Raw genomic sequence first — 25,417 nt, 5'->3', positions numbered from 1 at the left:
GCTTCCTCTTTGCACAGGGGTTTAGCCAGGCCCTGCTGTAGGGCAGCCCTGGGACCCTGGGCCCTAGCCTGGATGAGGACAGTCCCTCTGGTCAGGGGAAGCCACTATGGGGCCTGGCCTCGGCAGCCTGCCAGGGCAGGGCACTCGTTCTCACAGGCCTCACTGGCGGAGTCAGATGCCTGCAGCTATTCTTGGGCAGTGCCCCAGCCGGGGGTCAGAGGCTCTGTGCTGTGGCCAGGCTGAGCTGGCAGGGCTAGGGGCCAGCAGCTGGTGCCAGGGGCTGGGGGAAGAGGCCCCTGAGCCCTGAGAGGCCAAGAAACAAGGGGGTTCTTGAAGGAGACAGAACCCCTTACTGCCTCCCAGCCCCCTTGGGTATGGGCTGGGCAGAGAGCCTCACCAGAGGAGGTGGTCAGTGGGACCAGGAAGGGGAAGAGTAGGTTTCAGACACCCCGCAGGAACATCAGAGGGGAGCAGGCTTCTGGGGAGGGTCTTGGGGAGATTCAGGAGCCACAACCAAAGGGTTGTGAGGCTCAGAAATTTGGGGTATCTGGGAACTTTTGTCTCCTGTTTCCTGGTTAGTCACTTTGTTGCCCTCCCCCGTGATCCAGCAGGGAGCTGTAGGAAAAAGACAAGAGTTTGTGAGCTCCTCCTTGGGGATATGGGAGTGGGAGGGGCTGGAAAGGAGAGGCGCCCGAGAGGCCCCGTGTCCCTTCCCAGAGCCCCGTGTCCTCCCACCCCCACCTGTGGCAGCTGCTTGGTCATAGGTATGCTTTTCCCACTGGATTGTGGGCTCCATGGGGACAGGGACTGTATTTATATTGTTCCCTGTCACCTGGCGCATAGTGGGCCTTCACCAAATCTATGAATGAACAAAAAAAAGTCCAATGAAGATCAAGACTGCTTTAAATACTGGGAAGAAACTAAGCCCTTCCTGTTGGTTCAACCACTTCACTCCCTGCAACCTCATGAGTGGGGTGTCATCTCCCTTGTGTGTGGATGGGCAAAGGCACCCAGTGGGTGATCAATGGTGGGGCCGTAGTCTGGGCAGTCTGACTGTGGAGGAGACGAGGGGATCCCTGGGAGGTGTGATCCGTCAGCAAGCCCGACCTGCAAGGTTCCCACCTCTCCCAACTCACCAGCCACCGCCTCAGTCACCTCCTGCCCGCCTGCCTTGTAGTAGGTGAAACCCCGGATCACAGCCTGCTGCTGGGCCAGGGCCCGGGGCCTTGCTGTGGGCTGGGGGACTCTGCTCTTGCTGCTGTCCTTCCTCAGCTTCTCCACCTTCAGCAGCTTCTCCTTAGGTTTCGGGAGGCCCCTGTCTACGAAGCTCTTCTGCACGATGCCATATTTGTTGGTGGCCTTGCCTTTCCCTCCAGCTGTGTCCTGGGGGAAAAGGGACGTCTCAAACTGGAGGGACAGCAGAAGGGATGTTGTAAGGCGTCACGGGGCTCAGCATGCAGGGTCAGATGTGGTCATGTTGCTCAGGACCCACATCCCAGGTACACAAGAAGTCACAGCTTTCCATACCCTCCCACAGTGGCTGCATTCATGACTGGTTTGCCTTGGTTTCCCCATTCAGCTCTCTAGCTCCCTTGCACGCTTGGAGCCCAGCCCTGATGGGTTGGATTCCTGACCCGTCTCCCAGCCCCTGCCCACTCCTCCCCAGGGCATTAACTAGAACGTTCAGCTCCCTTGGGAGGTGGCTTCCCAGCCTTGTCTCTCTCACTTGCTATTCTCAGTGTGTGGGTAGGGGAAACGTTCTTGGGCTCGTAGGGAGTGTGATCACCTCATCTCAGTGTGCCTAGAACTTTCCTAGTTTTAGCAGTGAATTTGCTGCATCCTGGGAAACCCTTCAGTCCCAGGCAAACTGGGGCGGTTGGTCACGCTGCCTCTAGGACATGCAGTTTCTAACATTTAGTGAGTTTTGTTATTTTCACTTCCTATTGAAATGCCTCTGATGCTGACTTGGCACAAGAACATAGGGCCTGTGACATCACCCATTGTTAGGCAGAAGCTCAGGCAGATACGGCAAGTACTGTATCTAGCTAGAAGCCTTCTGTGCCACTACCAAAACGGGGTTCGTTCTCGCCTGCAGAACTGGCACCAGAGTGAGCAGGAAGCCAGCTCTGGCCCAGGGCATAGGCTTCCTCCACACAATATCGGTATCTAGGCGGTCCCAGATGCAGACACGAACGGCCCCATTATCACAATGTCAACACAGGAACAGGAGGCCGAGAGGTAGAGCGGAAGAGAGGAAGAGGGCGGGTTTGGCAGTCACGCAGACAGCCACCCCCTCTCCACGTGACGTCTCCATGTGTCCTCATCTGCTAAATGGGCAGGGGTCGCCCTCCTCTCGGGTGGTTATGAGATTAACTGATAATGTCTGTGAGAAAGTCAGGTTTGAGTAGAAATTCCACAAATGTCAGCTCCATTTTTCTGCCACTCACCAAGAAACAAAGCCACTATGGACAGTGGTGTGGCTTGTGTTGCCCTGCACGCTATTGGCCGACAGTGCATGAATGGGGTTGCAGTCTAGTCTGCGCTCCATTCACCAAGCCACACGCCCTAGTGAGCGTCCAGCAGAGGAAGGAGCCTTTGTGCAACGTGTTCACCCAAAGGTAGCTCTTCATTCTAATTTACGTGCGTAGATGGACAGCCAGTTTTGGAATGTGTCTGCCTAAAGGGAAGACCTTTATTAAATTTGCACAAAGATGTGTTAGCTGTCATAGGTGACACAGTGACCAAGCCAGTGGCCCTGCTCCCTTTGTGCTGGGCTTGAAGACAGAATGTCTGGGTGTTTGGTGCAGGAATTCTCCATGCCAGGTTGGGTTGGATGACTGAGGATCTCGAGGCATTGCTCACCTACCCCTGAGCAGGCCCGACCCAGCCAGGGGCCCAGCCACAGCAGGGGAGGTGAAGCAGTTTGACCGCAGCTGACCTGATCTTTCAAGACCAGGCAGGGAGTGTCATCTTCACAAACTTGTCCCCCACTAGTTTGGAAACTTGGGAATGAGAATATTACCAAACATCTGGCTTAGGGACCAGCCCCCTTGGCTGGATCCCCACGTCTGCCCCCAGCTCACCTGGACTGTCTGTGCTTGCTGCACAGCAGGCAGTGCTGCCCCCAGCCCTGCCAGCCCTCAGCCCTGTCCTATGGCCCCAAACCCCCCCTAAGCTGGCCCTCAGGGCCAAGGTCCTGGCACACTGTGCTCCCAAGCCCAGCCACCACCTGGCCCCTGATCAGAGCCCTCACCTGAGCCTTGCTGCCAGGGCCAGTGGCTGGGGCGGCGGCAGGGGCAGCCGCATCCTTCTGCAGCAGCTGGAGGCCCAGACTAGACAGCTCCTTCTTGATGCTCATCATGATGGCCGACTGGTTCTCGTAGTGCCTCAGCTGCTCACTGAGGTGGCGCATGCTCTCCTTCACTACCTCGTTCTCCCGGCTCAGGTTGGCCTTGATGCTCTGTGGGGGTGGGATTCTAGGTCTTTCCCAGGACAGCTTCTTCCAAACCCCCAGACCAGAGGGACACCCCAGCGTCAGCCATCAGGCCTTGCTGCCCCATCCCCTGAGCAGGCCAGGTGCGGGCGGGGTGGCACCAGCGACCATGGGTGGAGCAGAGCATGCTTGAAGACAGCATGCTGTCATCAACTTAGTAAATTTAAAATGTGAAGGAATGAAAAATAGATAATGTGTGTTCATGGTACTAAATTACAAAGATATAAATGGGAGGCCAGGTGCAGTGGCTCACGCCTGTAATCCCAACACTTTGGGAGGCTGAGGTGAGAGGATCACTCGAGGCCAGGAGTTGGAGACCAGCCTGGGCAACACAGTGAGATCCAGTCTTTATTTATTTTTTTAGAGATGGGGGTCTCACTCCTGCTCAGGTTGGTCTCGAACTCCTGAGCTCAAGCAATCCTCCCACCTTGGCCTCCCAGAGTGCTAGGATTATAGGCATGAGCCACCACACCTGGCCTAGACACAGTTTTTACTAACTAACTAAAACAAAACAAAAAAATTAGCCAGGCATGGTGGCATGTGCCTGTAATCCCCAGCTACTCAGGAGGCTGAGGTAGGAGGATCACTGGAGCCCAAGAGTTTGAGGTTATAGTGAGCTATAATTGAGGCACTGCACTCTAGCCTGGATGACAGAGTGAGACCCTGTCTCAAATGTAAAGAAAAAATATAAATAGGTATAAAAAAATATGTCTAAATATGTTTCCCTTCCACCGTTATTTCTCAGTGCCACCAACTGTTATGGGTGTCTTATGTATCCTTATAAAGAGAGTCTGTACACTTGGAGGGACAAATGTATATATACATACACACGCATGTTTCAGCACTTCGCATTTTCACTGACAGCCTATCTTGGGAACTGTTCCATATCTGTATCTACAGGGCTCCCCGTTTCTTTTAATGGCTACACGTATGCCATTGTACTGGCAGGCCATAATTTATTTAGCCTTATTGATGGTTATTTAAGTTGCTTCCAACTTTTTGCTACCTTAAAATTTTTTTTGAACTAGAGTCTCGCTCTGTCGACCAGGCTGGAGTACAGTGGCGTCATCATCATAGCTCACTGCAACCTTGAACTCCTGGGCTCAAGTGATCCTCCTGCCTCTTAGGTAGCTGGGACTACAGGTACGTGCCACTATGCTGGGCTAATTTTTTCTATTTTTTGTGGAGACAGAGTCTCACTCTTGCTCGTGCTGATCTTGAACTCCTGGCCTCAAGCAACCCTCCTGCCTTGGCCTTCCAGAGTACTAGTGGGATTATAGGTGTGAGCTACCATGCTCAGCCTAAAATTACTTTTTAATTTTATAAGTAACACATAAGTACATAAATGCCTTCCTTTTATAAAATATTCCAACATTTATATGGAGTGAAACTCTTTGGGGTTTTGCTATGGGTGAGCTCTGCTCCCTCCTGGTCTCCAAGGCTCAAACTTCTCTCCCAGGCCATGTAGGCTCCTCTGGTGGCACTGGGCCTGCCTTTTCTCCCAAGCTTATTCTCCTGCCTGCCCCGTCTTCCCCTCACTGGGGCCCTGGCTCCCTGCCTAGCCTTAGAAGCTCCTACCCGACCCCCTCGAGCTACTCTTGGTTCTGAATCCCCCTGGGAACAGATGGGCTGCTCAGAGCTACAGTGCTCCTTGCTCTGTGAATCCCCCACTACCTGGGGATCCCTTTGTGGGCTGTTGCCCAGGCTGGCCTTGTCCACCAAACAGGACTCAGTAAACCTGGCTGGTCTGGCAGGCATCAGTCCCAGGTCCCCAAAGTCCCAGCAGGTCTGGGGTATGCATGGGATTCCTTCATCTGAGTCTACTTCTCAGGTAAAGCAGGAGAGACTAGAATCAGACGCAGAAAACTAAGAAGCCATGGAGTAACAGAATTGTGAGTTCAGAATCTCATTCACAGAAATTGTCACAGAGGAAAATGATTTATATCCTGTCAGTCCTGAGTGACTCAGGCTCAGGGACCAAGAGGCAGCTGGAAGGAGATAGACACACCTGGGTTCAAACCCTTGCTCTCCAGTTCCTGGCTGGGTAACTGTGGGTGAGTAACTAGGCCCTGTCAGGGCCTCAGTTTCTTTGCCTGTAAAATGGGATCCTTATCATAATAACAACTACACCGCAGGTTCAGTGTGAGGCCGAGAAAGACTGAGGAATATGAAAGCACATTTTAAACATGACCCCAGGGATGACAGAAGTCAGTGTGTGAGGCAGATTTTCTCTGCCTCAGCACTATTGACATTTGCCAAATAGTTATTGTTGGGGACAGTCCTGTGCACTGGAGGGTGTTCAGCAGCATCTCTGGCCTTGACCCAGTAGAAGCCAGTAGCATTTACCCTGTCCCCTGCCTAAGTTGTGACAACCAAAAATGTTTCCAGCTATTGGCAACTATCCCCTGGGGGGCAAAACTAGCCGTGTTTAAGAACTACCGGCATCAGGGAAGAGAGCAGCGGGCAGCAATTGCTGCCCAACCCCCCTGGGAGGTTCTTCCCCTTGGTGGAGGGAGCCGGTTTTTGAATGAGGTTGTTTGCTCCTCCTCCCAGGGTGAGCAGAAAGCTCTTTTTTTCTTTTTCATAGGGTTATCACTCAGTAAACCATGGTTAACAGAAGCAAAGCACAGATAATGCAAAACAGAAGAAAATTAAGAAATCATTTCTCTGTGGCTGTGGAAATCTTTTCTGATTTGTTCCAGGCCCAGGAGACATACCCCCCAGATCATCTGGCTCAGAATTACGTGAAGCAAGTTAATATTTCCTGAGATTACAAGAGGAAAGATCAAAGGAGGATAACGTCAGAGCCAGCGACGGGAGAGTCTGGCATGTCCTAAGCACACAGGAAGTACTGGCGCATGGATGCAATTCAGTAAATGTGAGCTTTCTCCCAGGCCGGCGTGGGCTCGGCCTTTAGTAGATACTCACCAAATATTTTTTGAATACTTAAAGCCACAGTGACCCCAACCTTTGGGTTAGTAAGGGGTTAATCTCCCACCCTGGGGCACAGGATGCCCAGATGCCCCCTCCTTCTGTAAAGGAAGCCGGGAAAGGAAGCCCCCACACCCACTCCTGGCAGCTGCATGTCCCTAGACTCCCAGCGGCCCAGCAGAGGTTGGATGCAGGAAACAGGCGAAGGCCAGGCAGTGCCAGCAGAGAGGCAAACATTGAACCTGCAGCCTGGACCCCCACGCTCGCCCAGCTCTGTCTTTGTACTCAAGGAGCAGTCCCAGCCACCTGCCCAGCCCTAATGCACTTTCAAACTGACCGGGACAGGACACTCAGCACCTGTGTCTCCACTTCAGTTGGGTACTGGGACAGTCATGCTGCCCAAGCCCAGCTTCAGTGGGGTCGGCCAGTCCCGCCATGTTGCACCAACACAGCCGGCAGCGCTGACATGGGATCTTATGTGGATGGTGCCCCCGGAGCTGTGCGAGGTGTGGGCCCTGATCCTGGTGCATTGAGGGCAACTACAAGTCCCAGCCTCCCCACGCCCCTTTCATAAAACCAAGCAGGTGCCTCGGGTTTTCCACCCAGCCTTCCAGCTTCCTGCGGGCCCTTGAGCCCCACTGACCTCTTCCCCCAAGGTTGGACCCTGCGGCCTGCACTTCCCTCCCCGAACTCCCTGCTGAAGTCCAGCTTCCAGTGGCTACCAGGGTCAAGCCAGAATTGCCCAGGCCCTTTTGGCCCCCAGCACTGCGCCAGTCTGGCATCTGGTGGGAGCCCCCCTTACCTCTTCCAGCGTGTTCATCTGGGAGGCCACCTTGTGGACGTAGGCGTGCACTTTCATCAGGTCCATGCTGAACAGGGTGCCCTCCAGGAGATCCACCATGGACTGCAGCTGCCCAGGCAGAGGGAGTGTTAGGCAAAGGGCATAGCACAAGGCCAGGCATGTAGGTGCCAAAGGAGTCTCACTGCAATTAAGAACCCCAGCGCCCCAGGGGCTGGAGCTGCCTGCGCAGACCCTCGGTGCTCCCTGGCCCGGGCCGGCTAATAACCACAAGAAAAGCAGCAGATTCCATCTTTGGGCCCTCACCACATGCCAGGCATTGTGCTAGAGGTTTAATGAGTTATATCACTTAATCTTTGTTGTTACAACCCTATGAGGTGTGTAATGTTCCCTGGAGGAGCTTGTCCAGGTCCCCAGGGATCCTTCGTTCTGTTTCTGTGCCCATCTAGGACTCTCGTCAAAGAACAGCTTTGACTGGCTGGTGTGGGCACCTAACAGTCCGGCTCCCTGGTTCCACTGGAGACAAACCGAGCCGTCCTTCCCAGTCCAGAGCTCCCCTGAGCGTTAGCCTAGGCTGGCAAGGTGCCTGAGACCACACCCTCATGGGGCTTCCTCCTCTCCCACCCCTGCTCTCCCACATCAACCCCAATTTCTCTGGGAGTGCTCCGTAGTAAATCACTCGCCTACAAATCACTGGCTTCAGGGCCTGCTTCTAGTGACCCCACCTAACACAGGTATGGACAACTTCTGCCTTCATTTTCAAGACTGGGAAGCTGCAGCTTGGAGGGGACTTGCCCAAGGCTGCCCAGCTGTTAAATGGGGGTGCCAGCAGTAGCACCCAGATTTGTACAAACACAAACCTCTTTCCTATCGTGCTCTCCTGCTCCGTCATCTATTCAGACGGGAAACAGAGGCCACGAGAGGAGGACAGCATTGCACAACAGGTCAGCAGCAGGACCTGGAGCAGATGCCAGGTCTCCCTTGCCCAGCCCAGGGCTCTGCCCCGCAGCTGGCCCACCCCTCTTCCTCTCTGTCACACCTCATCAGGATATGACACTCCCTGCAGATGGCCAAGATGCCAGAGTGTCAGGGAAACGTTGGCACAAGGGGCCAGTTGGGAAATCAGCTTTCGCTGGCTGCTTGGGAAGGGCAGTGCCTCTGCCCACCCTTCCGTGTGGCCCCACTCGGAGCCCCGCAGCGTTTCTCAGGGCCTGCGCAGGCGGGTGCTGCTGTCTGGCCCTGGCCAGCTGTTTCCAAAACAGTGTTACTCCCACTCTCCCGGGGGGGTATTCAAACTGTTTTAAGCCAGGGAGCTTTTCTCTGAGCAGAATCTGATCTCTAAAGCAGAAACAGGGGTGGGAGTCTCTGCTAGAAGCAGGGGTAGGCCCAGTGCTTTCTCTGCTCCCCAACAGCCTCACTTTGGGCCTGAGGGGCTGCATGGGACCCCTAGGGCTCTGTGGAACACAGCTTGAAAACCATGGCCATAGACATTTCTCAGCAAAGGAAGCTGTGCTTCAGCTTCCTTTGCTGAGAAATGGGGCAATAGGGCTGTATGTAGGAAGGAGTGGCAACGTCCAGACAGAGCTCAGCTCAGGGCAGACACACAGCAAGGGCGTCGTGAATGCCAGCGGCGATGATTACTGTTCTGGGGGCTAAAAGGGAGCTCCCAGCTTCATTATGCTGCCTCTGTGGCCACCAAGACTGGCTTCGACAAGGGTCTCTCCCCTGCTAGACAACTTTCTGGGCTCTCCACTGTCCACATGTGGCTTCTCACCTTCTCAGCCTGGCATTTGAACCCTCCGTGGCATGCCCTTGCCCTCCTCTTCAGGCTCAGCAGATGTTTACTCTGAGCCAGGCACTATGGACAGTGATGAGCAAGACAAACGTGGGCCATCGTGGTCCTTTGTGGGCTATCAAGGTTACAGAGAGTGACATACAGATGGCCAGATCAGGGGACAGGCAGTGACACACGGCTGCCCAGATCAGGGTACACAGACAGTGACACACAGGTGCCCAGATCAGGGGACTGTGACACATGGGTGCCCAAATCAGGGGACAGTGATATAGAGGTGCCAAGATTAGCAGACACACTGACACACAGGTGCCCATGTCATTAATGATGGGGCGCTGGCCTTGCCCGTGAGCAGGTGTGGGTTAGGAAAGGCTGTCGGAGGGCGTTCTGTTTGAGCAGAGCTCTGCAGGGGGAGCACTAATTCGGCAAAGGTGTCTGGGAAAGGACAGTGTAAGCGAAGGGCACGGCCTGTGCTCAGAGCTGCAGGGGAGAAGCAGCCCGGCTTGTTCCAGTCTGGCTATCAAAGCATGGTCTGTGGGTTAGTACTGGTTCAAACTGCTCATTACCATGCTGGGATAGAATAACTACAGAAAATGAGAATAGGTTTTTAGGACCTTTCAGAGCCACTTGACAGAGCAAATTTTTTTTTTTTTTTTTTTTTTTTGAGACAGAGTCTCACTTTGTTGCCTAGGCTAGAGTGAGTGCCGTGGCGTCAGCCTAGCTCACAGCAACCTCAAACTCCTGGGCTCAAGCGATCCTTCTGTCTCAGCCTCCCAAGTAGCTGGGACTACAGGCATGAGCCACCATGCCCGGCTAATTTTTTCTGTATATATTAGTTGGCCAATTAGTTTCTTTCTATTTATAGTAGAGACGGGGTCTCGCTCTTGCTCAGGCTGGTTTCGAACTCCCGACCTGGAGCAATCCGCCCGCCTCGGCCTCCCAGAGAGCTAGGATTACAGGCGTGAGCCACCGCGCCCGGCCGACAGAGCAAATTTTTATCTATTGACCCTCACAACAAAACATTGGACTTACATTTTGCATATCTGCTTTTGTGTCATTTCGTTTTTTAAATAATTCATCTGTATAGTATTTTATGATAGTATTGGTCCTTGAAAGATTTTTGATTTTTTAAAAAGCTGGTCGTGCTGAGAAGCACTGTGTCAGAGGAAGGGACGGGGCCAGTGGGGCCGGAGCAGAGAGAAGGCACGAGGTATCCACCCCACTCGCTCTCACCCAGAATGCCCTCATGTCTTCCCTGCCCGAGGGACTCGTACATGTCCCTCTGGCCCCAGTGCCATCCCTCATTATCCTCCTTGGGGCTCCCATGGTCCCTGGGACATCTCTCAGCCCAGCCTTTATCACACCGCCATGACTGGGGTCAGCAGCTGTGTCCTCCCAAGCCCGGGGACTCCTGGAGGGGGAGGTCATATCCAGAAGACAGAGGAGTGGAGCGGCGAGAGGCGCAGACCCTGCAGCCAGCCCACCCAAGGTGGGGCAGGGGACAGGCTGCCCACAGTGTAGTCTCTTACCAGAGCCACGAGACTGAGGCCAAATCACAGCTGGCGTTATCAGCTTGGGGAGGGCTGGGCAGAACAGGGGTGGGCTACAGGGCCAGTGCCCTACCCTGTGGGCTTCCCTTCACCCCTCCCCTGGGGGATGCATACCGGAACCGCCTGCTGATGGAGGGAGAGCCAAACTGAGCTGAAGCCCCAGCCCTGCCTCCTATAGCCTCTGTCCCCTCTCTTCTTAGGGCTGTCTGGGTACCCTCCAGTGCCCACTCCTGCCCCTGGGGTACCAGTGAGGCAGGGCACCCTCTTCTCCTCCTGCCCTTCCTGCCAAATCAATCCCACCACCATCTGACTCCAGTTCCGTAAGGCTGAATGAGACCCCCATGGTGACCATGCACTGAAAAGGCCTAAGGGATGGGAACTCCTGGCTGAGAGGTTGCCTAGTAATCCCTCTAGTGGGCAAGGGGACGCGGCAGAGAATTCCTGGGTTCAAACCTTAGCAATGCCACTTTCTTGCTGTGTGATCTTAGACAAGTCACAGCCCCTCTCTGGGCTGCAGATTCCCCCACAAGTAAAGCTGGTGCTGTAAGGGTTGTAGCAAGGTCTGAACTGGCCAGCACTTGTGAAAGGGCTTTGTGTGTCCTCACGTCAAGCGTGCTTACAATCTGGTGATTGAGAAGTCAACTTAAGCAGAAATTGGGTTTGTCCCTGTAACTGAAGACTGGCTTATGTCCTCGCTGCATGGAGTCCATAGGGGCCGACTGAGGCCCCAGGGAGAGTGTGGTCCAGGGACTGCTGACAGGCAGTCAAGAGGTCACTGGCCTAAAATCCACCCCCAACCCCGTCCCCAGTTTTGAGAGTTTTGGCATCCATTCAAGTATTAACAAAAATAAAACTGAAGTTGAATTTACAGAAAACATTTTCAGCCAAATGTTGGGAGATAATCCCTCATGAATCTTTTTTTTTTTTTTTTGAGACAGAGTCTCACTTTGTTGCCCAGGCTAGAGTGAGTGCCATGGCATCAGCCTAGCTCACAGTAACCTCAAACTCCTGGGCTCAAGCGATCCTTCTGCCTCAGCCTCCTAAGTAGCTGGGACTACAGGCATGCGCCACCATAGCCGGCTAATTTTTTCTATATATATTAGTTGGCCAATTAATTTCTTTCTATTTATAGTAGAGATGGGGTCTTGCTCTTGCTCAGGCTGGTTTCGAACCCCTGACCTGGAGCAATCCGCCCACCTCGGCCTCCCAGAGTGCTAGGATTACAGGCGTGAGCCACCGCGCCCAGCCCTCATGAGTCTTTGTTTTTACGTATGTCTCACAGGCAGAGGCACTGACTGTGTTTGTCCTGAGCCACCGAACTGTGCAGCGAGCAGCCCTGGAAGACAGAGACAGTGCTTCCCTCCAGAGGAAAGCGCAGGCACGCTCAGTGCCCGTCATAAAAGGTTTGAATTCCCTAAGCTCGGGAATTCAAATCCCATAACACACCCCACTGTGAGTGCAGGTGTTGTCTGGGCCTCACTGCATCACCCCACGGGAACCGGAGCTGGGAAAGCCAGTGCCAGAAACTGTAGATTTGCTGTGAGTAATAAAGTCCCTTGTCTTTGACCTAGGAGGCTATAGCTTTTGACAGCGGTCATGACACTGTCAGGCCAACAGGTTGGCTTACGAAGAGGGTAACATCTTAGACCTTTTACAGTTTTTGGTACCACACAGGCAAAATAGACACAGGTTTGGAAGAAGTTATAAAAGAAAAAGATACTTTCAAAAGACACCAAATAATCTGGTCCTTTACAAAAAGGAAGACAGGAGAGCGAGGTGATTTAGAACACATGCTCTGGATATAGCAGGCCCTGGGTTCAAATCCCAGGCCTACCATGCCCACCAAGCACCCAGATAAGTGTAGTCCCAACGGCAAAAAGGTGCCTGGCTGGCTGTGGGGACTGAGACCTAGCCTGCACTTGCCTAACGAAGCCACCTAGGTGGGCCCTGGCATGGGGCTGTGTCCCCCAGAGGCGACACCTCTTTCTAACATGCCTCTGGGAGCCTGGGCTTTTTCTAATTCTCACAAAAGCATGCCATAGACTCGAGGCTTCCCATTGTTACTGAGTTTGGGCAAGTTACCTAACTCCTCTCAGCCTCAGTTTCCTCACCAATACAGCGAGGACAAAGAACTCCTATCTCACAGCATGCCTTAAGGATTCAGAGAAATAATGTGTAAAGGGAGCACGGGATCGGGCATGCGGGTAATGCTTGAACACAGGAAATATGACATTAAAAACAATAAAATGCCGCAAAATCTAAAACAGACCGGTGTCGCTAGGTGACTTGGTTTGAGTGAAACACAGACGCTGGAATAGGTGGCGAGGCCTACACTGAGTAAATGAGCCAAAGACGCTGCCTCCATCACTTACTGGCTAAATGGTCTTGGGTAAGATGCTTTCCCTCAGGGAGCCTTGGTTTCCTCATCTGTGAAATGGGGTGGTGACAGCCGCCGCTTCCCAGAGCATGTGGTGTTTTCCCTGGAAGGATGGCCCTGCGCTGGCCCGGGAGAGCCACTCACTTACTTGCTTACCTTGAGGAGCTCAGGCGCCTGCTTTTTGAGTTTCTCCATCTTCCACTCGTTCTCGCAGGGGTTGAGCGAGGAGGGCGGCGCGGTGCAGGAGCAGCGGCAGTCGGCCCCCGAGCTCACCGTCTCCACCGTGTAGAAGTCCTCCACCCGCGCCTGCCCGCTGCGCACCCGGCTGCAGGCGTCCTTGCTCAGCGGCCGCATGATGCACTTGCAACGGCAGTCGGAGCCCTCGGAGGTCATCCGCACCTGGTCCATGTCCCCGAACACCTGTGGCACGAGGGGATCCAGTGAGCTGCTGGCCAGGGCTGTGGCGGGGAGGGGCAAAGTCTTAGAACCCAGCCCGGCTGGTCTTGGGGGAGAGGAGGTGCCATCACAGGTGGTAGGGAAGGGAGCGACCCTTACAGGGAAATAGAGGCCTCATAATAACAACAATTAAAATATTAATGGCAGCTGTGAAGAAGTTTAGCAGTTGCTCAACAAATTAAACATAGGATTGCCAAGTGACCCAGTAATTCTACTCCCAGGTATTTACCCAGAATACTGAGAAGAGGTTTCCAAACAAAGAATTGTGCACGGATGTTCACAGCAGCATCATTCCCAACAGCCACAAGGTGGAAACAACCCACATGTTTGTCCACCAAATACAATGTGGTATACAGATACAAAGGAATATTGTTCAGTTCTAAAAATGAATGGAGTATGTATGATTCATGCAACAACATGGATGAATCTGGAAACATTACACTAAGGGAAAGAAGCCAGACACAAAGGCCACATAGTGTATGATTCCATTTCCATGAAATACTGTATTCAGAATAGGCACATCCATAGAGACAGAAAGCAGATTAGTGGCTACCAGGACTTAGAGCGAGCAGGCAATGGGGAATAACTGCTGAATGGGCACAGGGTTTCCTTTTGGGATGATGAAAGTATTCTGGAATTAGATAGTGGTGATAATTGCACAACACTGTGAATGTACCAAGTGCCACTGAATTGTACACTTTAAAATGGTAATTTTGTTATGTTTATTTTACAACAATAATAAGAAATATAGAGACGTTTTATTGAGCACTTATTATATTCTAGGTTTCACATGCATACGCTTTTCAATAATACCTGTGTGTGCGTTGTGGGGAAGGGTACTGTTACCTTCAAAGCCCTTACCACAGCCTTCAAGGCCCATGTGAGCTGACACTGTCCCTTCAACCACTCCTCTTATTGCCCCTCCCTTCCAGTGGCTCATTCCACTCCAGCCACAGGGACTTTGCATATGTATGCCCCCCCCCAGAAACTCTTACCCCCTGATGTTCCTGTGGCTCACTCCCTCATATCATTTAGTTCTCAGCGCACATGTCACCTCCTCTGAGAAGCCTTCCCTGACCACCCACCTCGTTGGTCTTTATCCCCTTATCTAGTGGCTTTGTTTTCTTTGTTGCATCTATTACCACCTGAAATATATCTGTATTTCCTTATTCTCTGTCTCTCCCACTCCATTCTAGGTACCATTAGAGGCAGAGAGTTTGTCTAGTTCCTTCCTATACCTCCAGAACAGTCTCTGCCTGGCCCATAGTAGGTGCTCAGTAAATATCTGTTGGATAAACAAGGCTGCATTTTGTAGACATGCAAGAGCACAGGGTTAACAGCATGGAATCTGGAGCCTGGGTGAGACTGTGGGCAACTTAATCTTTCTGTGCCTCTGTTTCCTCATCTCTAAAATGGGTTCCTGTTTTGTGGGGTTGGTGTGAAGATTAAATGAGTTAATATAGGTAAAGAACAGAGCCTAGTACAATTGAGTGCATCTTAAGTCTGAGCCATTATTAATGCAAGTAAAGAAACAGAGGCTCAGAGAGGTGAAGTCACATGTCCAAGACCATTCAGCTTCAGTGCAAAAGATATGGCTTTGGACTTGGCTCCAGATTGTAATCACTGCTCTGTGCTATTTCTCACACAAACCCCACACCCTATGTGACCTTAAACAGCTTATACAACCTCTCTCAACCTCATTCCCTCAATGGTATAATGGGTGATTCTGTATCCAACCTTCTCACAGCAAGGATCAAATGAGATAACATGACCCACGGTTAGTGGTTTCTCTCCCTTTCTTCCTTCTCCCTCAATCCCACACCCAGATGCCACATATCCAATGACTAGGTATGGTTATTAGTCACTGGGGCAGCAGGACTTTGTGCCTGCAGAAGTCGGTTCAGTGAGACCAGTGACAGATGCCAGGCTCAGTCACCACCTCTAGCATGCCTTGCCCTGACAAGCCTGCTGGGCTCTGGGAGACCAACCAGCCTCTCCCCTAGCTGGCTCAGCCAGCTGACCCTGGGCTCTGGGCCCTTGGCACATGGCTGTTCATGGCTCAAACAACAAACACCCCAGGCCTCAGGGATACTCAGCTCTCACCGAAGCTACCAGGGCCCAGGTGAGCTCAGAGCTCCCGGGGCTTTCTGCCAAGCCCAGTGCCCAGGAACATTCCAAGGCCCTCTAGGGAATGGCCTTCAGCATTCTGTTTTCACACTGAGCCCTCAGACATCTGTTTGAGCTCCTGGCCTTTTCAAGGCCCTGGGTGATAGAAGGGGGCACAGAAGAAATGGATAGAGGTATATCCTTGACCTTCTCAGCCACGGGAGAAGCTGATGTAGTGAGCTCTGAGAACCCAGAGAAAGAAACCCACGAAGACTGCTTGAAGGAGGGGCACCTTTGGAGCACATCTTTCAGGAGGAGGATGTTCCAGGGACAGCAAATCAGACATGTGGAAACAAGCAAGGGCCTAGTACTTTGGGGAGCCTAGAGGTGGTTCATTCTGTTTCTCTTTTCTTTTTTGCCTGTGTGCTGGTTGACACTTTGAGATGGCTCACTCTGGCTGGTGCTTCCAGGGAGCCTGGGGTGGCAGGAGATGAGGCTGTGGGGTGGCAGAGCCCAGTTCCTGAAAGCTGGCTGAGATCCTGGCTTCTTCCTGAAAACACTCGGGAGTCATGGAAGGGCTTTAAGCAGGGGAGAACCATGGTTAGATCTGCGTCACAGGAAGCTCCGGCCAGCTGCTGTATGGACAGATGGTGGATGGAGGCAGCAAGTCTAGGGCACAGAGCCCAGGGAGCAGACTCACTCAGTGCTGGGGAGTGCGGGGCAATGGTTAGGAGTGTAGCCATAGGCCACCGACAGCTGTGTGCTGCTGGGTGGATTACTTAACTTCTCTGTGCCTCAGTTTCCTCATCTATAAAACGAGATGCTACTAGTGCCTACCCAACAAAGAACTGTATGAGGACAGAGACATGGAATACCAGTAATGTAGTCAGCCTGGTGCCAGGAGCACACAGACATTATGGATATTGTAGCTGTTATAATTACTATCAATAATTTTGGGAAGGTTTAGCTGTTTGTTTTTCCATATGGGTACAATGGTAGACACTCTTAGCGGTGTTCTTTTTTTTTTTTTTCAAACAGGGTCTTGCTCTGTTGCCTGGGTGAGCTAGAGTGCAGGGGCATCATCACAGCTCACAGCAACCTCAAACTCCTCGGCTCAAGCCATCCCCTTGCCTCAGCCTCCCGAGTAGCTGGGACTACAGGCACGTGCCACCACACCCAGCTAATTTTTCTATTTTTTGAGAGATGGGGTCTCATTATATTGCTCAGCAGGCTGGTCTTGAACTGGCCTCAAGTGATCCACCTGCCTTGGCCTCCTGAAGTGCTGGGATTACAGACACGAGCCACTGTGTCCCAGCCAACAGTGCCTTGCAGAAGAGGAAACTGAGCCCTGGAGCCATCAAATGACTTGTTCAAGGGGATGAGCCCAGGTTTGGTTTACTTCCGAGCCCCTGCTTTTTCAGTAGCCTACGAGGGAGCAAGGGAAAGCAGGTGGTGAGGAGGGTGGTGCGGGTGGAAACTCTGTCCTGGGCTCTCTGTGGGTGAAGTGTACTCTGAGCACTGAGGGCCAATTCTCCCCTGCCTGGGAACGCTGACAGTCAGGCGCAGGGTCCCATACATTCCTTAGGTCTCCGCTAGGATCCTAACCCTGCCCTCCCTTCAGGTCTCCTGGACCCCCTTCTCAGTTCTGCTGGGACCCCTTGCCAGCCCCATGCACTGCCCCAGCTGGGGTCAGGAGCCCATTAGGTAGATGTGGGTTTGGTCTGTGTGGCCAGGCACATGGGGACCCACACATACACCCAGCACCCACCCCGCCAGCAGCGGCCTCCACATCAGACTGCAACATTCCTTCCCTTCTCAGATGAGGTGTTACCTCCTGAAGGGAGCGGCCAGGGCCCTGACATGGGCCAGGAGTTGGAGGAAGGCCTCTCTGCTCCCATCCCCAGCTGCCAGGGGCCCAGGCAGGGTCCTACCCCTGGGATTGCTACATCCTGTGGCACTTGACTGGAGGCAGCAGAGTGCCATGGTGAAGAGCCCGGCCGGGCTCAAATACCAGCTCCCACGCCTCCTCCCACGTGGCCCTGACCCCTCTGAGCCTCAGCTTCCTCCTCTGCAAAATGGGGAGAATAATAGTCCCTTCCTCATAAGATTGTCATGGGTCCGAAAAGAGTCGATGTACGGAGAGCTCCAGGCACAGAGCCTGGCTAGTGGCTCTCCCTCACATTTGCTCGTCCTTTCCTACCTCTGTTTGCTGTCACCACACCCATACCTTAGAGAGGAGAAAGCTGAGCATCTGAGAAGAACAGGGGCTTGCCCAGGGTCACATGGCACAGCTGGATTCCAAAATTTGGTTTACATTTTGTCCCTCCTATGACCACCCACAGTCACCAGGCAAGGGCTTCTCCCTGAGCAGCTGAGCTAGGGCAGATGGCTCTGTAGAGAAGGGGCCCTTGGGGGCACAGGACTTGGCACTCCCACTGAGCCTGGCCCACCCTGCCCCTGGCATGAAGGCTTGGGTTGCTGCCAAGCAGGAAAGTCCCTGCCTTGGCACCCCCATCTTTCCCTGCAGCCTGGCTCAGCTCTCACTCCTGTCAAAGCCCCCAGAAATGTGGGTGGTTTGTGTTTAAAAATGTCCTGGGGTATTTGCAAGGAAATCCCACAGTGAAACGAGGGTGTACTTGGGATTTTTCTGAACAGAGATGGATAAATCTGGCTAGAGTCGGGAAGAGGGCATTCAAGCTGCTAAATGATCTAGCAACTGAACAGGCTCAAATTGTATCATCTTGAAGTTGGGTCTGCCCTCTTCTCTCACGGCCAGCCCAGCCTCATCATGGGGAAATTTCCACGATCTCCCACAGGCAAAGACCTCCCCTAGAACACACTGCCAGCTAGACACCTTCCCCTGGCTGCACGTGCTCACCCCAAACTCAAGGCATCCCGGACTGGCCGAGGCTCTTCTCCCAAACCCGTGTCCACCAACCCTCCTGCCCAACCTGGATCTCAGAGCTCCCCTCTTACCCTGAACAACCTGCCAATCATGTTCTTCTCTTTATCTTAAATATCTCCAATTTCTGTTCCCTGCTCTCCACTCCATGGCCACAGCTCTGGTTCTGGTGACATTTAATGGCTGCCTAGACAATATAGCAGCTTCTTATCTGTCAGATTAATCTGCCAAAAGCTCCTCTTTGGTGATCTGTTACTCTCTTTGCTCCACAAACCTCCATAGCTCCCTATCACTTCCATGAATTCTCAACTGGGGGACATGCCTCAGAATGACCTGGGGTACACTCGGAAAATGCATATGTCCAGGCCCTACTCCAAGCTATGATTCTGACTCTGGCTCCTCATGCCATTCGGATGCCCATTAAAGGCTGAGAATCCTGGAGCTCCAGGAGCCTCCAAACTCCTCAGGCTGCCTCTGTTTAGTATATTTGGGCAGCCCCAACCTGACTCTTTTGAGCCTCAGTGTTCAAGTCCATCAAATGGGGGATATGACTGAAGCCTCAGAGTATTGCCACAAGGCTTCTCTAGGATTCTGCATGTAAGTGCTGGACACGGGGCTTGGCACATCAGGGTTTTGTCCTGGGTTCCCAGCTAAAGGGAGTGTTGGGACAAGACCTTCCCTGCAGAGGGCCCTGGTGGGGCATGGGCTGGCCTCACATTCTTGGTGGGCAGAAGCAGGACTCCTTCACTATACAGCCTTTGCCTACTGCGAGCCTGTTTCCAATTACACTCACAGGCGGAAACTCCCTGAGCGGAGGCAAAGCAACACCTAAGCCCCTGGGACCAGCCTGACTGGGAACATCTGATCCAGCTCCTGACACCACCGCCTGCCTGCTCCAGCCCCTCCTCCTTCCCTGGCCAGGGTCCCACAGGTCTTGGCCTTCCCTCTGTCCTCAGGCCCCTGGTCAGCAGGCTGACCAAAGACCCCCTCCCCACAGAGGTACCAGCAGCTCTTTCACAGATAGGGAAACCAAGGGAGAGATGGGGAATTCTCAGCCACATCTCAGCCACATCTTTTTGCTGTGAAGCAAAAAGCAGGTTCCCAGAGGTCTCTGGGTGTCACGTGGTTACCTGTCTGTCTATCCCAGCCTCCATGCTGGGCAGCCTTCAGAAATACCAGGGAAGCTGTGAGGTCCCCCTCCTACTCCTGGTCTGGACAAAGCACTTCCTTAGATGGACACTCAAAATCCACTTTAGGAGAGACCTTGCTATAAACATGGAATGAAAACATGATGAACAAGGGGCTGGCTGAGGAGACCAATAGAGTCCTGGGGGTGAGCTGCCTCTGTACCCCTGAATGTATTGCGCCTGAGGGGAGACTGGGCCTCCCAGGAACAGGAAGCCTGAGGAGGGGCCAACTTAACTCTTTAGGGCCCTAGATCTACTTTAAGTCCCAGGCTGGCCTTCTGAAGGGCTCATCCTCCACCCCAGGGAAAATAGGAAGGGCTTGGGAGGAAGGAGGGGTTGTTAAAGGAGAGGGAGCGGGTGATAATGAAAACAGCTCTCTCCTCTCCGCAGAGCCAGCAGGAGTCTGGCTGAGCTAAGGAATGCAGAGTAAATTCACCCATCACTTGATTTTTATTTTTCCCAGCTGGCTGAAGTGGTGCAGGGGTGGGAGGTGTCTGGGGGAGGGCTGTGCTCAGTCCCCTGGCTGCTTCATCCTCCAAACTCTGTGTTGTGCCTCCCCACCCCACCAGCCCCAGCTTGCCCTGGGACAACTAACCCCTCCCCCCAAACCTAGCAAGTGTTTGGCTGACTCACTACATAAACAGGGTGTTGGGTTTTCTTTGTCTTTGCTTTGTTTTCAATGTGAACCCTCCCCCACAAGCTCAACAGCCCTCTCTGCACAGCCTAGAGGATGCCCAAAACCAAATGTCCCTCCCAGCCTAAGATACAAGAGGTGACGAAGCGCTGAGCAGGTTATCTGGGATTTTCTGCTCGCTTGTTCTCTTGCCTGAGCCAGATTAGGAATCTCAGAAGGCCTCATATGGAAGGAAGGTTGGGGAGACATTGTTTCTCAGATGGGGGAACTGAAGCCCAGAGACAGGCAGTGAGCTGCCCAAGGTCACACAGCAAACAAATAGCAGAAGGCCAGAACCTAGGTTTTTTGGTTTACAAGCCAGCTGCCTCTCTAAACACCCTAGTTTTTCCATCTGTAAAATGGAAACAATGCTCATTCATTCCCTCCTGGTCTCTGGAGTACACAGTCAGGACTGCACATGGGCATTTTCATGGCCTGAGCTGAATCTTCAGGCTGAGGGTCTGCAGGACCCACTACTCATACACTACGGTGTGGCTAGTGGATTCTGCCCTTTATCTGCCCATGGGCAGGACACTCACCTACCAGGAAAGAGGCTGGAGAGACATTGAGCAAAGTCACTCTTTTGCCCTCATGCTCTTTGAGCAGGGCCCTCCAGTCCTCCTCACAAGGTCATTTCCAGAACACCCTGTAGGGGTCCATGTTCTGACTGATGCTAAAGGCCTGCTCTCTCTACATTACGGACCTCACAGCCCCTTTTGGGGTCCCTGCGATAAGATTCCATAATCACAAGATCATTTATTGAGCACATACCAGGTGCCAGGGGTGGTGCTAAATATTTTACTGGCATGATCTCAACCAAATCTAGAGACCATCAACTGCAGGGAGTGGGTACTTTTATTTTTCCCATATCCACAGGTGAATAAATGGAGGCTCACAGAGGTGAAGGCACCAGCTGAGAAGCAGATGTGGGATTTGAACCCAGGTCTGCGTGGCACCTGAGCAGATCCACTTAGCCAAAGCAGAGGACAGCTCAGGTCACTTCTGGAAGTATCTAGTCCTTCAGAGGGTGCACCTGAACCCTGGCGAAAGCATCAGAGACTATGTGAGTGGCCAGCCCAGCTGGGTTCCTTGTGGGGGGAGGACTCTACGTCCGCAGCACTGCCTGAAAGCCTTGGCCCAGAGCCTGGCGCAAGCCAGGAGTCGCTGGGTAACAGTTGCCCAGGGGCTTGCCCTCATGTCGTCAGCCTCCCATGGAAACTGAGCCTGCCCAGCGCTCCTGGGCACACCCTCCCTGGCCCAGTGTGGACCTCCACGAATCGGACAGGGTCCCACCATCCCTTCCTCAGGCTCCCGGTCCCAAGCACCCCTATCTCCAGCGGTCCTTCCCTCGCGCGCTCCTCTCCCCCATCCTGGCCCCTGTGGCTTCTGTGCTAAGTCCCAGGTCCAGACGCCCCGTCTCCTGGGTCCCCCGCGCCGGGCCGCTGGGCATCCTCCTTGGCCTCCACCCCCAGCCACAGCGCCCCCTCGCGCCCGCCTCCCCGCAGCGGGTGGCGGGCGCGCGTACCTTACTGTCAGCGCGCACCGGGCCGGCGCGCAGCAGCAGCAGCAGCGGCAGCAGGAGCAGGGCCAGCGGACGGGGCACGAGGGCGGCCGCGGCCATGGCACGGCGGGCACAGGCGGCCGGGCACGGACGCTGGGAAGCGCGGGCCGCACTGCGAGCTCTGTGCCGCCGCCAGCTCTGCCCCTGCCCGGAGCGCCCCGCGCCTGCCCCTGTCGCCCGCCCCGCGCCCTCTCCGGCGCCGCCGGGGGCGGAGCTAGGGCGGAGGGGGCACCCGCCCCGCCCCGCCGCGCTCCGCCGGGCCCCGCCGTGGGGCGCCCTGCCGAAGGGCACCCCTGCACGCCGGCAGGAAAGGGTCTCGCCCGAGCCCGCAGGAGCAGCGCGGCCGGTCCGGCTCTAGGAGATGTGGGACCTTAGGCGTGTCCCTCCCGTCACCTCGCTGAGCCTCAGTTTCCTCATATGTGAGGAATGAGGAAAACAGAGCTCTCAGTTTGGAGTGGCTGTGAAGTTCAGATGAGGGATGTTTCCAGGGGCGGTGAGCCCTTGTTCTCCCCGAAGCCACCTTCTCTCCCCGGGACCTTCTCACGGACCAGCCCCTCTCCCGCGTCTCCCATCTTCCGTTTCTCCCTCCTGGAGCACTCCAGTGAGCTCCTAACCAAACTCTGGTAGCTTCTTTTCTCTTGAGGCAGGGTCTCGTTCTTTTGCCGGGCCAGAGTGCAGTGGCGCCATCATAGCTCACTGCAGCCTCCAACTCCTGGGCTCAAGCGATCCTCCCGCCTCAGCCTCCCAAAGTGCTGGGATTACAGGTGCGAGACACTACACCGCTGCTCCTACCTTCTGAACACACTCTTCTTGCCACCGTCCTCCTGGGAGTGTCTCATTTCTCTGCTCCCTGGGCAGCAAAACTTTCCGAAAGAACCAAGAACCGCCTGTGGTCGTCTGCTCCCCTGGTTCCCCGTGCATCCCCTCACTCCAGGGGTCTTTGGCTTCGTTACTCCACCCACATGCCTTGTTGCTGTCCCCAGGACCCCTGTAGCCAAATCCAAGGCGGCCTCTCTCCACCCCCCGGAATCAGGTCTGGGGCAGGCCCCCTTCCCAAACCTTCTCCTCTCCTGGTTTCCCTGTTTCCCCAGGACTTCCTCTCCGGCCTCCTTTGCAGCCCCTCCTCTGAGCAGCTTGGGGCGCTGGACCCCCTTCTCTTCCCTCTCCACCTGCCACTGCAGGTATCCCCTCCCCTGAGCCCAAGACAGCTCCATTTGGGTATGTTTACCACCTTGTAAACCTCAACTACACAAAAAGGAACACTTACTTGTGCCCTAAGTGTTGTTCTGCTTCCACTCACCCCTACTCTCCCCTCAAGAACTCCCCCACTTCATTTTCTTCACAGGACTTACTGCTCAATGGAGCTGTCTTTCTCGGTGGTATCTGTGTTTCCTTGTGTGTGGCATGCTTTCCCTGGTGGAAAGAAATAAGGCCACCGGTATACATACCTAGTCTCTCACCATAAGCAGCTAGCTCAGTGGTTCTCAAAGTGGGGTCCCTGGGCTGACAGCCTCAGCATCACCTGGGAACTTGTTACAAATGCAAATTCTCAGGCCCCACCTCGGACCTACTGAATTAGAAACTGGGAGGTGGGGGGAGTGCAATCTGTGTTTTAAAGAGCCTTCCAGGAGGTTTAAGGTTTGAGAACTACTGACCTAGCACCAGGTCTGGTGCTTCATAACTGTCAGCTGAATTGAAGTGTCATGTGTGCAGCAGGCATTCAGCACAAATAAGCTTCTTTCGTAACTAGAGATCCCCTGGGCAGGTGTCAAAACCAGGGATAGATTGGTGTAAAAAATAAATATTGTGTGTGTTCTTATGTGTATAGACTATCTCTGAAAGGACACACAATACACTGGTATGATGGTTATCTCTAAGGAGGGGATCCAGTAGGCAGGAATTGGAGTTAGGAGAATTTTCATTGAATACTTTTCTGCATCCTGTGGATTTTGTAATCGGTGTCCATTCTATTAAAAAATAGACAAAATAGACAAAAATGTACTTAAATGGAATCAGGCAGGGGTTCCCTTCCCCAGCCCTTTCTCTGAAGTGCAGCCCAGTTCTGACTCTCCAGGCAGGCCATGGAAGAGCAAGGCTGCTGTGTCACCTGAGGAACTCTGCCCCCTGCTGGCCCACAAGGCCCTAGCATCTCCTCTGGCTGCCTCTTTATCCTTCTCTGCTGCCCCTCTCCCCCTCAGTGGGCTCCAGACACCACAGCTTGTCAGTTTCTCAAAAGTGCTAAGCCCTTGAGACCTTTGCACATGCTGTTCCTTCCACCTGATTGTTTCTCTCCACTCAATCTGACTCATTCCTACTCATCTTTCCCATCTTATTTTAATGCTCCTTAACTCAGAAAGCCTCCCTGATCAGCAGCCCCAACTAGAACAAGCCCTAACCAACATTCCCATAGCACTTGGAACTTCTAAGGGTGTTCTCAATTGCAGCACTTATGGGCAAGCAGGGCTGGGTTGCCTGAAGCCTCCTGATTTCAAGACTGTGTTTTTTTTTTTTAACCACTAAAGGAGGCAAAAAAAAGCTTTATCTTTCTCTGCTACACCCCTTTTTAATAAAAGGATTTGTTCTGTAGAACTTGGGTTCAGCCAAAAGGCCACACTTAAGGACCTAGGAAGGCCACATGTGGTCTTAAGCCTGCAGGTTCCCCACCCCTGAAAAGCCCCCAGGATGAAACTTCTATTGCCTTGTTCTTAGCTGTACCCCTGTCAGGTCCTGTCTGTCTGCCTGCCTCTGGCTTTAGGACACTTCCCCTCAGATTCCCTACTAATCCTTAGATACTTCTCTTTTCAGCTCTTCTGTCTTGAGTCCTATAGGTGGTAGGAGTCTTTTGCATCTTTCTGAGCCTCTTCATTTGTAAATTAGGGGGAAAGTATTGACTTCTCAGAATTGTTGGAAGAAATGCAGAGAAATTAGAGAAAAGGCCCCATAGTAGACTCATAAGTGGGTGCCTACCTCATAGGACCCTACATGGTTAGGGCAGTGGCTGGGGTCCCAGTACAGAGTCATTTCCTCTGCTTGTCTCAGTTTTGTGGTATTTGACTATTCCCAGAAGCATTTTCAGAAAGTGGATCGAAGAGTGGTATCTGGGATTTAGAACCACTCTTTAAACATTATTAACAGGTTCCATTTATTAGGCCAGATCTTATATTAATTGCTTTGCATGCAACATCTCATTTAATTCTCATGACATTCCTGCCAGGTAGTAACTATCGTTGTTACCCGTCCCCTCTTAGAAGCCAGGACATTGAGGCTCAGAAGTACCATGCCCAAGGTCACATGGTTATTAAGCAAAAAAGCTAGGTCTGTTTTTATTTGTTCTTTCACCCAGTCAGCAATTATTTACTGTGTGTCTCCTGTGTGGAGGCCCTGTGCTCAGCAGTTGGGGTTACAATGATAAGAGTGAGAATAAAGGGATTTGGCTTGCCAGGGTGATCTGGGGAGGCTTTTGAAAGGAAGGGAAAACAGAGCTGTAGTCTGCTGAAGCTTGAGGAAGAGTTGTTGCCAGGGGCTGTTTGGCTGAATTCTTCTGCCCATGTATGAGGGCTGACTTAGAATCTTCATACACCACCGAAAAC

At 53.2% G+C, this 25,417-nt stretch overlaps 1 protein-coding gene across 1 annotated transcript in view; it reads right to left on the bottom strand.

Annotated features, from left to right (window-relative positions):
• OLFML2A (olfactomedin like 2A) overlaps positions 1 to 22,004 on the bottom strand; it is a 30,740-nt gene extending 8,736 nt beyond the window's left edge. Inside the window, exons 1-5 of the mRNA XM_012771871.2 lie at positions 21,792 to 22,004; positions 13,099 to 13,362; positions 7,227 to 7,334; positions 3,254 to 3,460; positions 1,137 to 1,383 (exon numbers count right to left, since the gene is read on the bottom strand). Coding sequence (XP_012627325.2) covers positions 1,137 to 1,383; positions 3,254 to 3,460; positions 7,227 to 7,334; positions 13,099 to 13,362; positions 21,792 to 21,887 — 922 coding nt within the window. The 5' untranslated portion in view covers positions 21,888 to 22,004. The remainder of the gene's footprint in view (positions 1 to 1,136; positions 1,384 to 3,253; positions 3,461 to 7,226; positions 7,335 to 13,098; positions 13,363 to 21,791) is intronic.
• Positions 22,005 to 25,417: the final 3,413 nt, after the last annotated feature.

This window comes from Microcebus murinus, chromosome 12 (assembly GCF_040939455.1).
Source record: "Microcebus murinus isolate Inina chromosome 12, M.murinus_Inina_mat1.0, whole genome shotgun sequence".
Lineage (NCBI taxonomy): Eukaryota > Metazoa > Chordata > Mammalia > Primates > Cheirogaleidae > Microcebus > Microcebus murinus.
The sequence above is the reverse complement of the archived record's forward strand: the minus strand, read 5'-3'. Positions and strand labels throughout refer to the sequence as shown.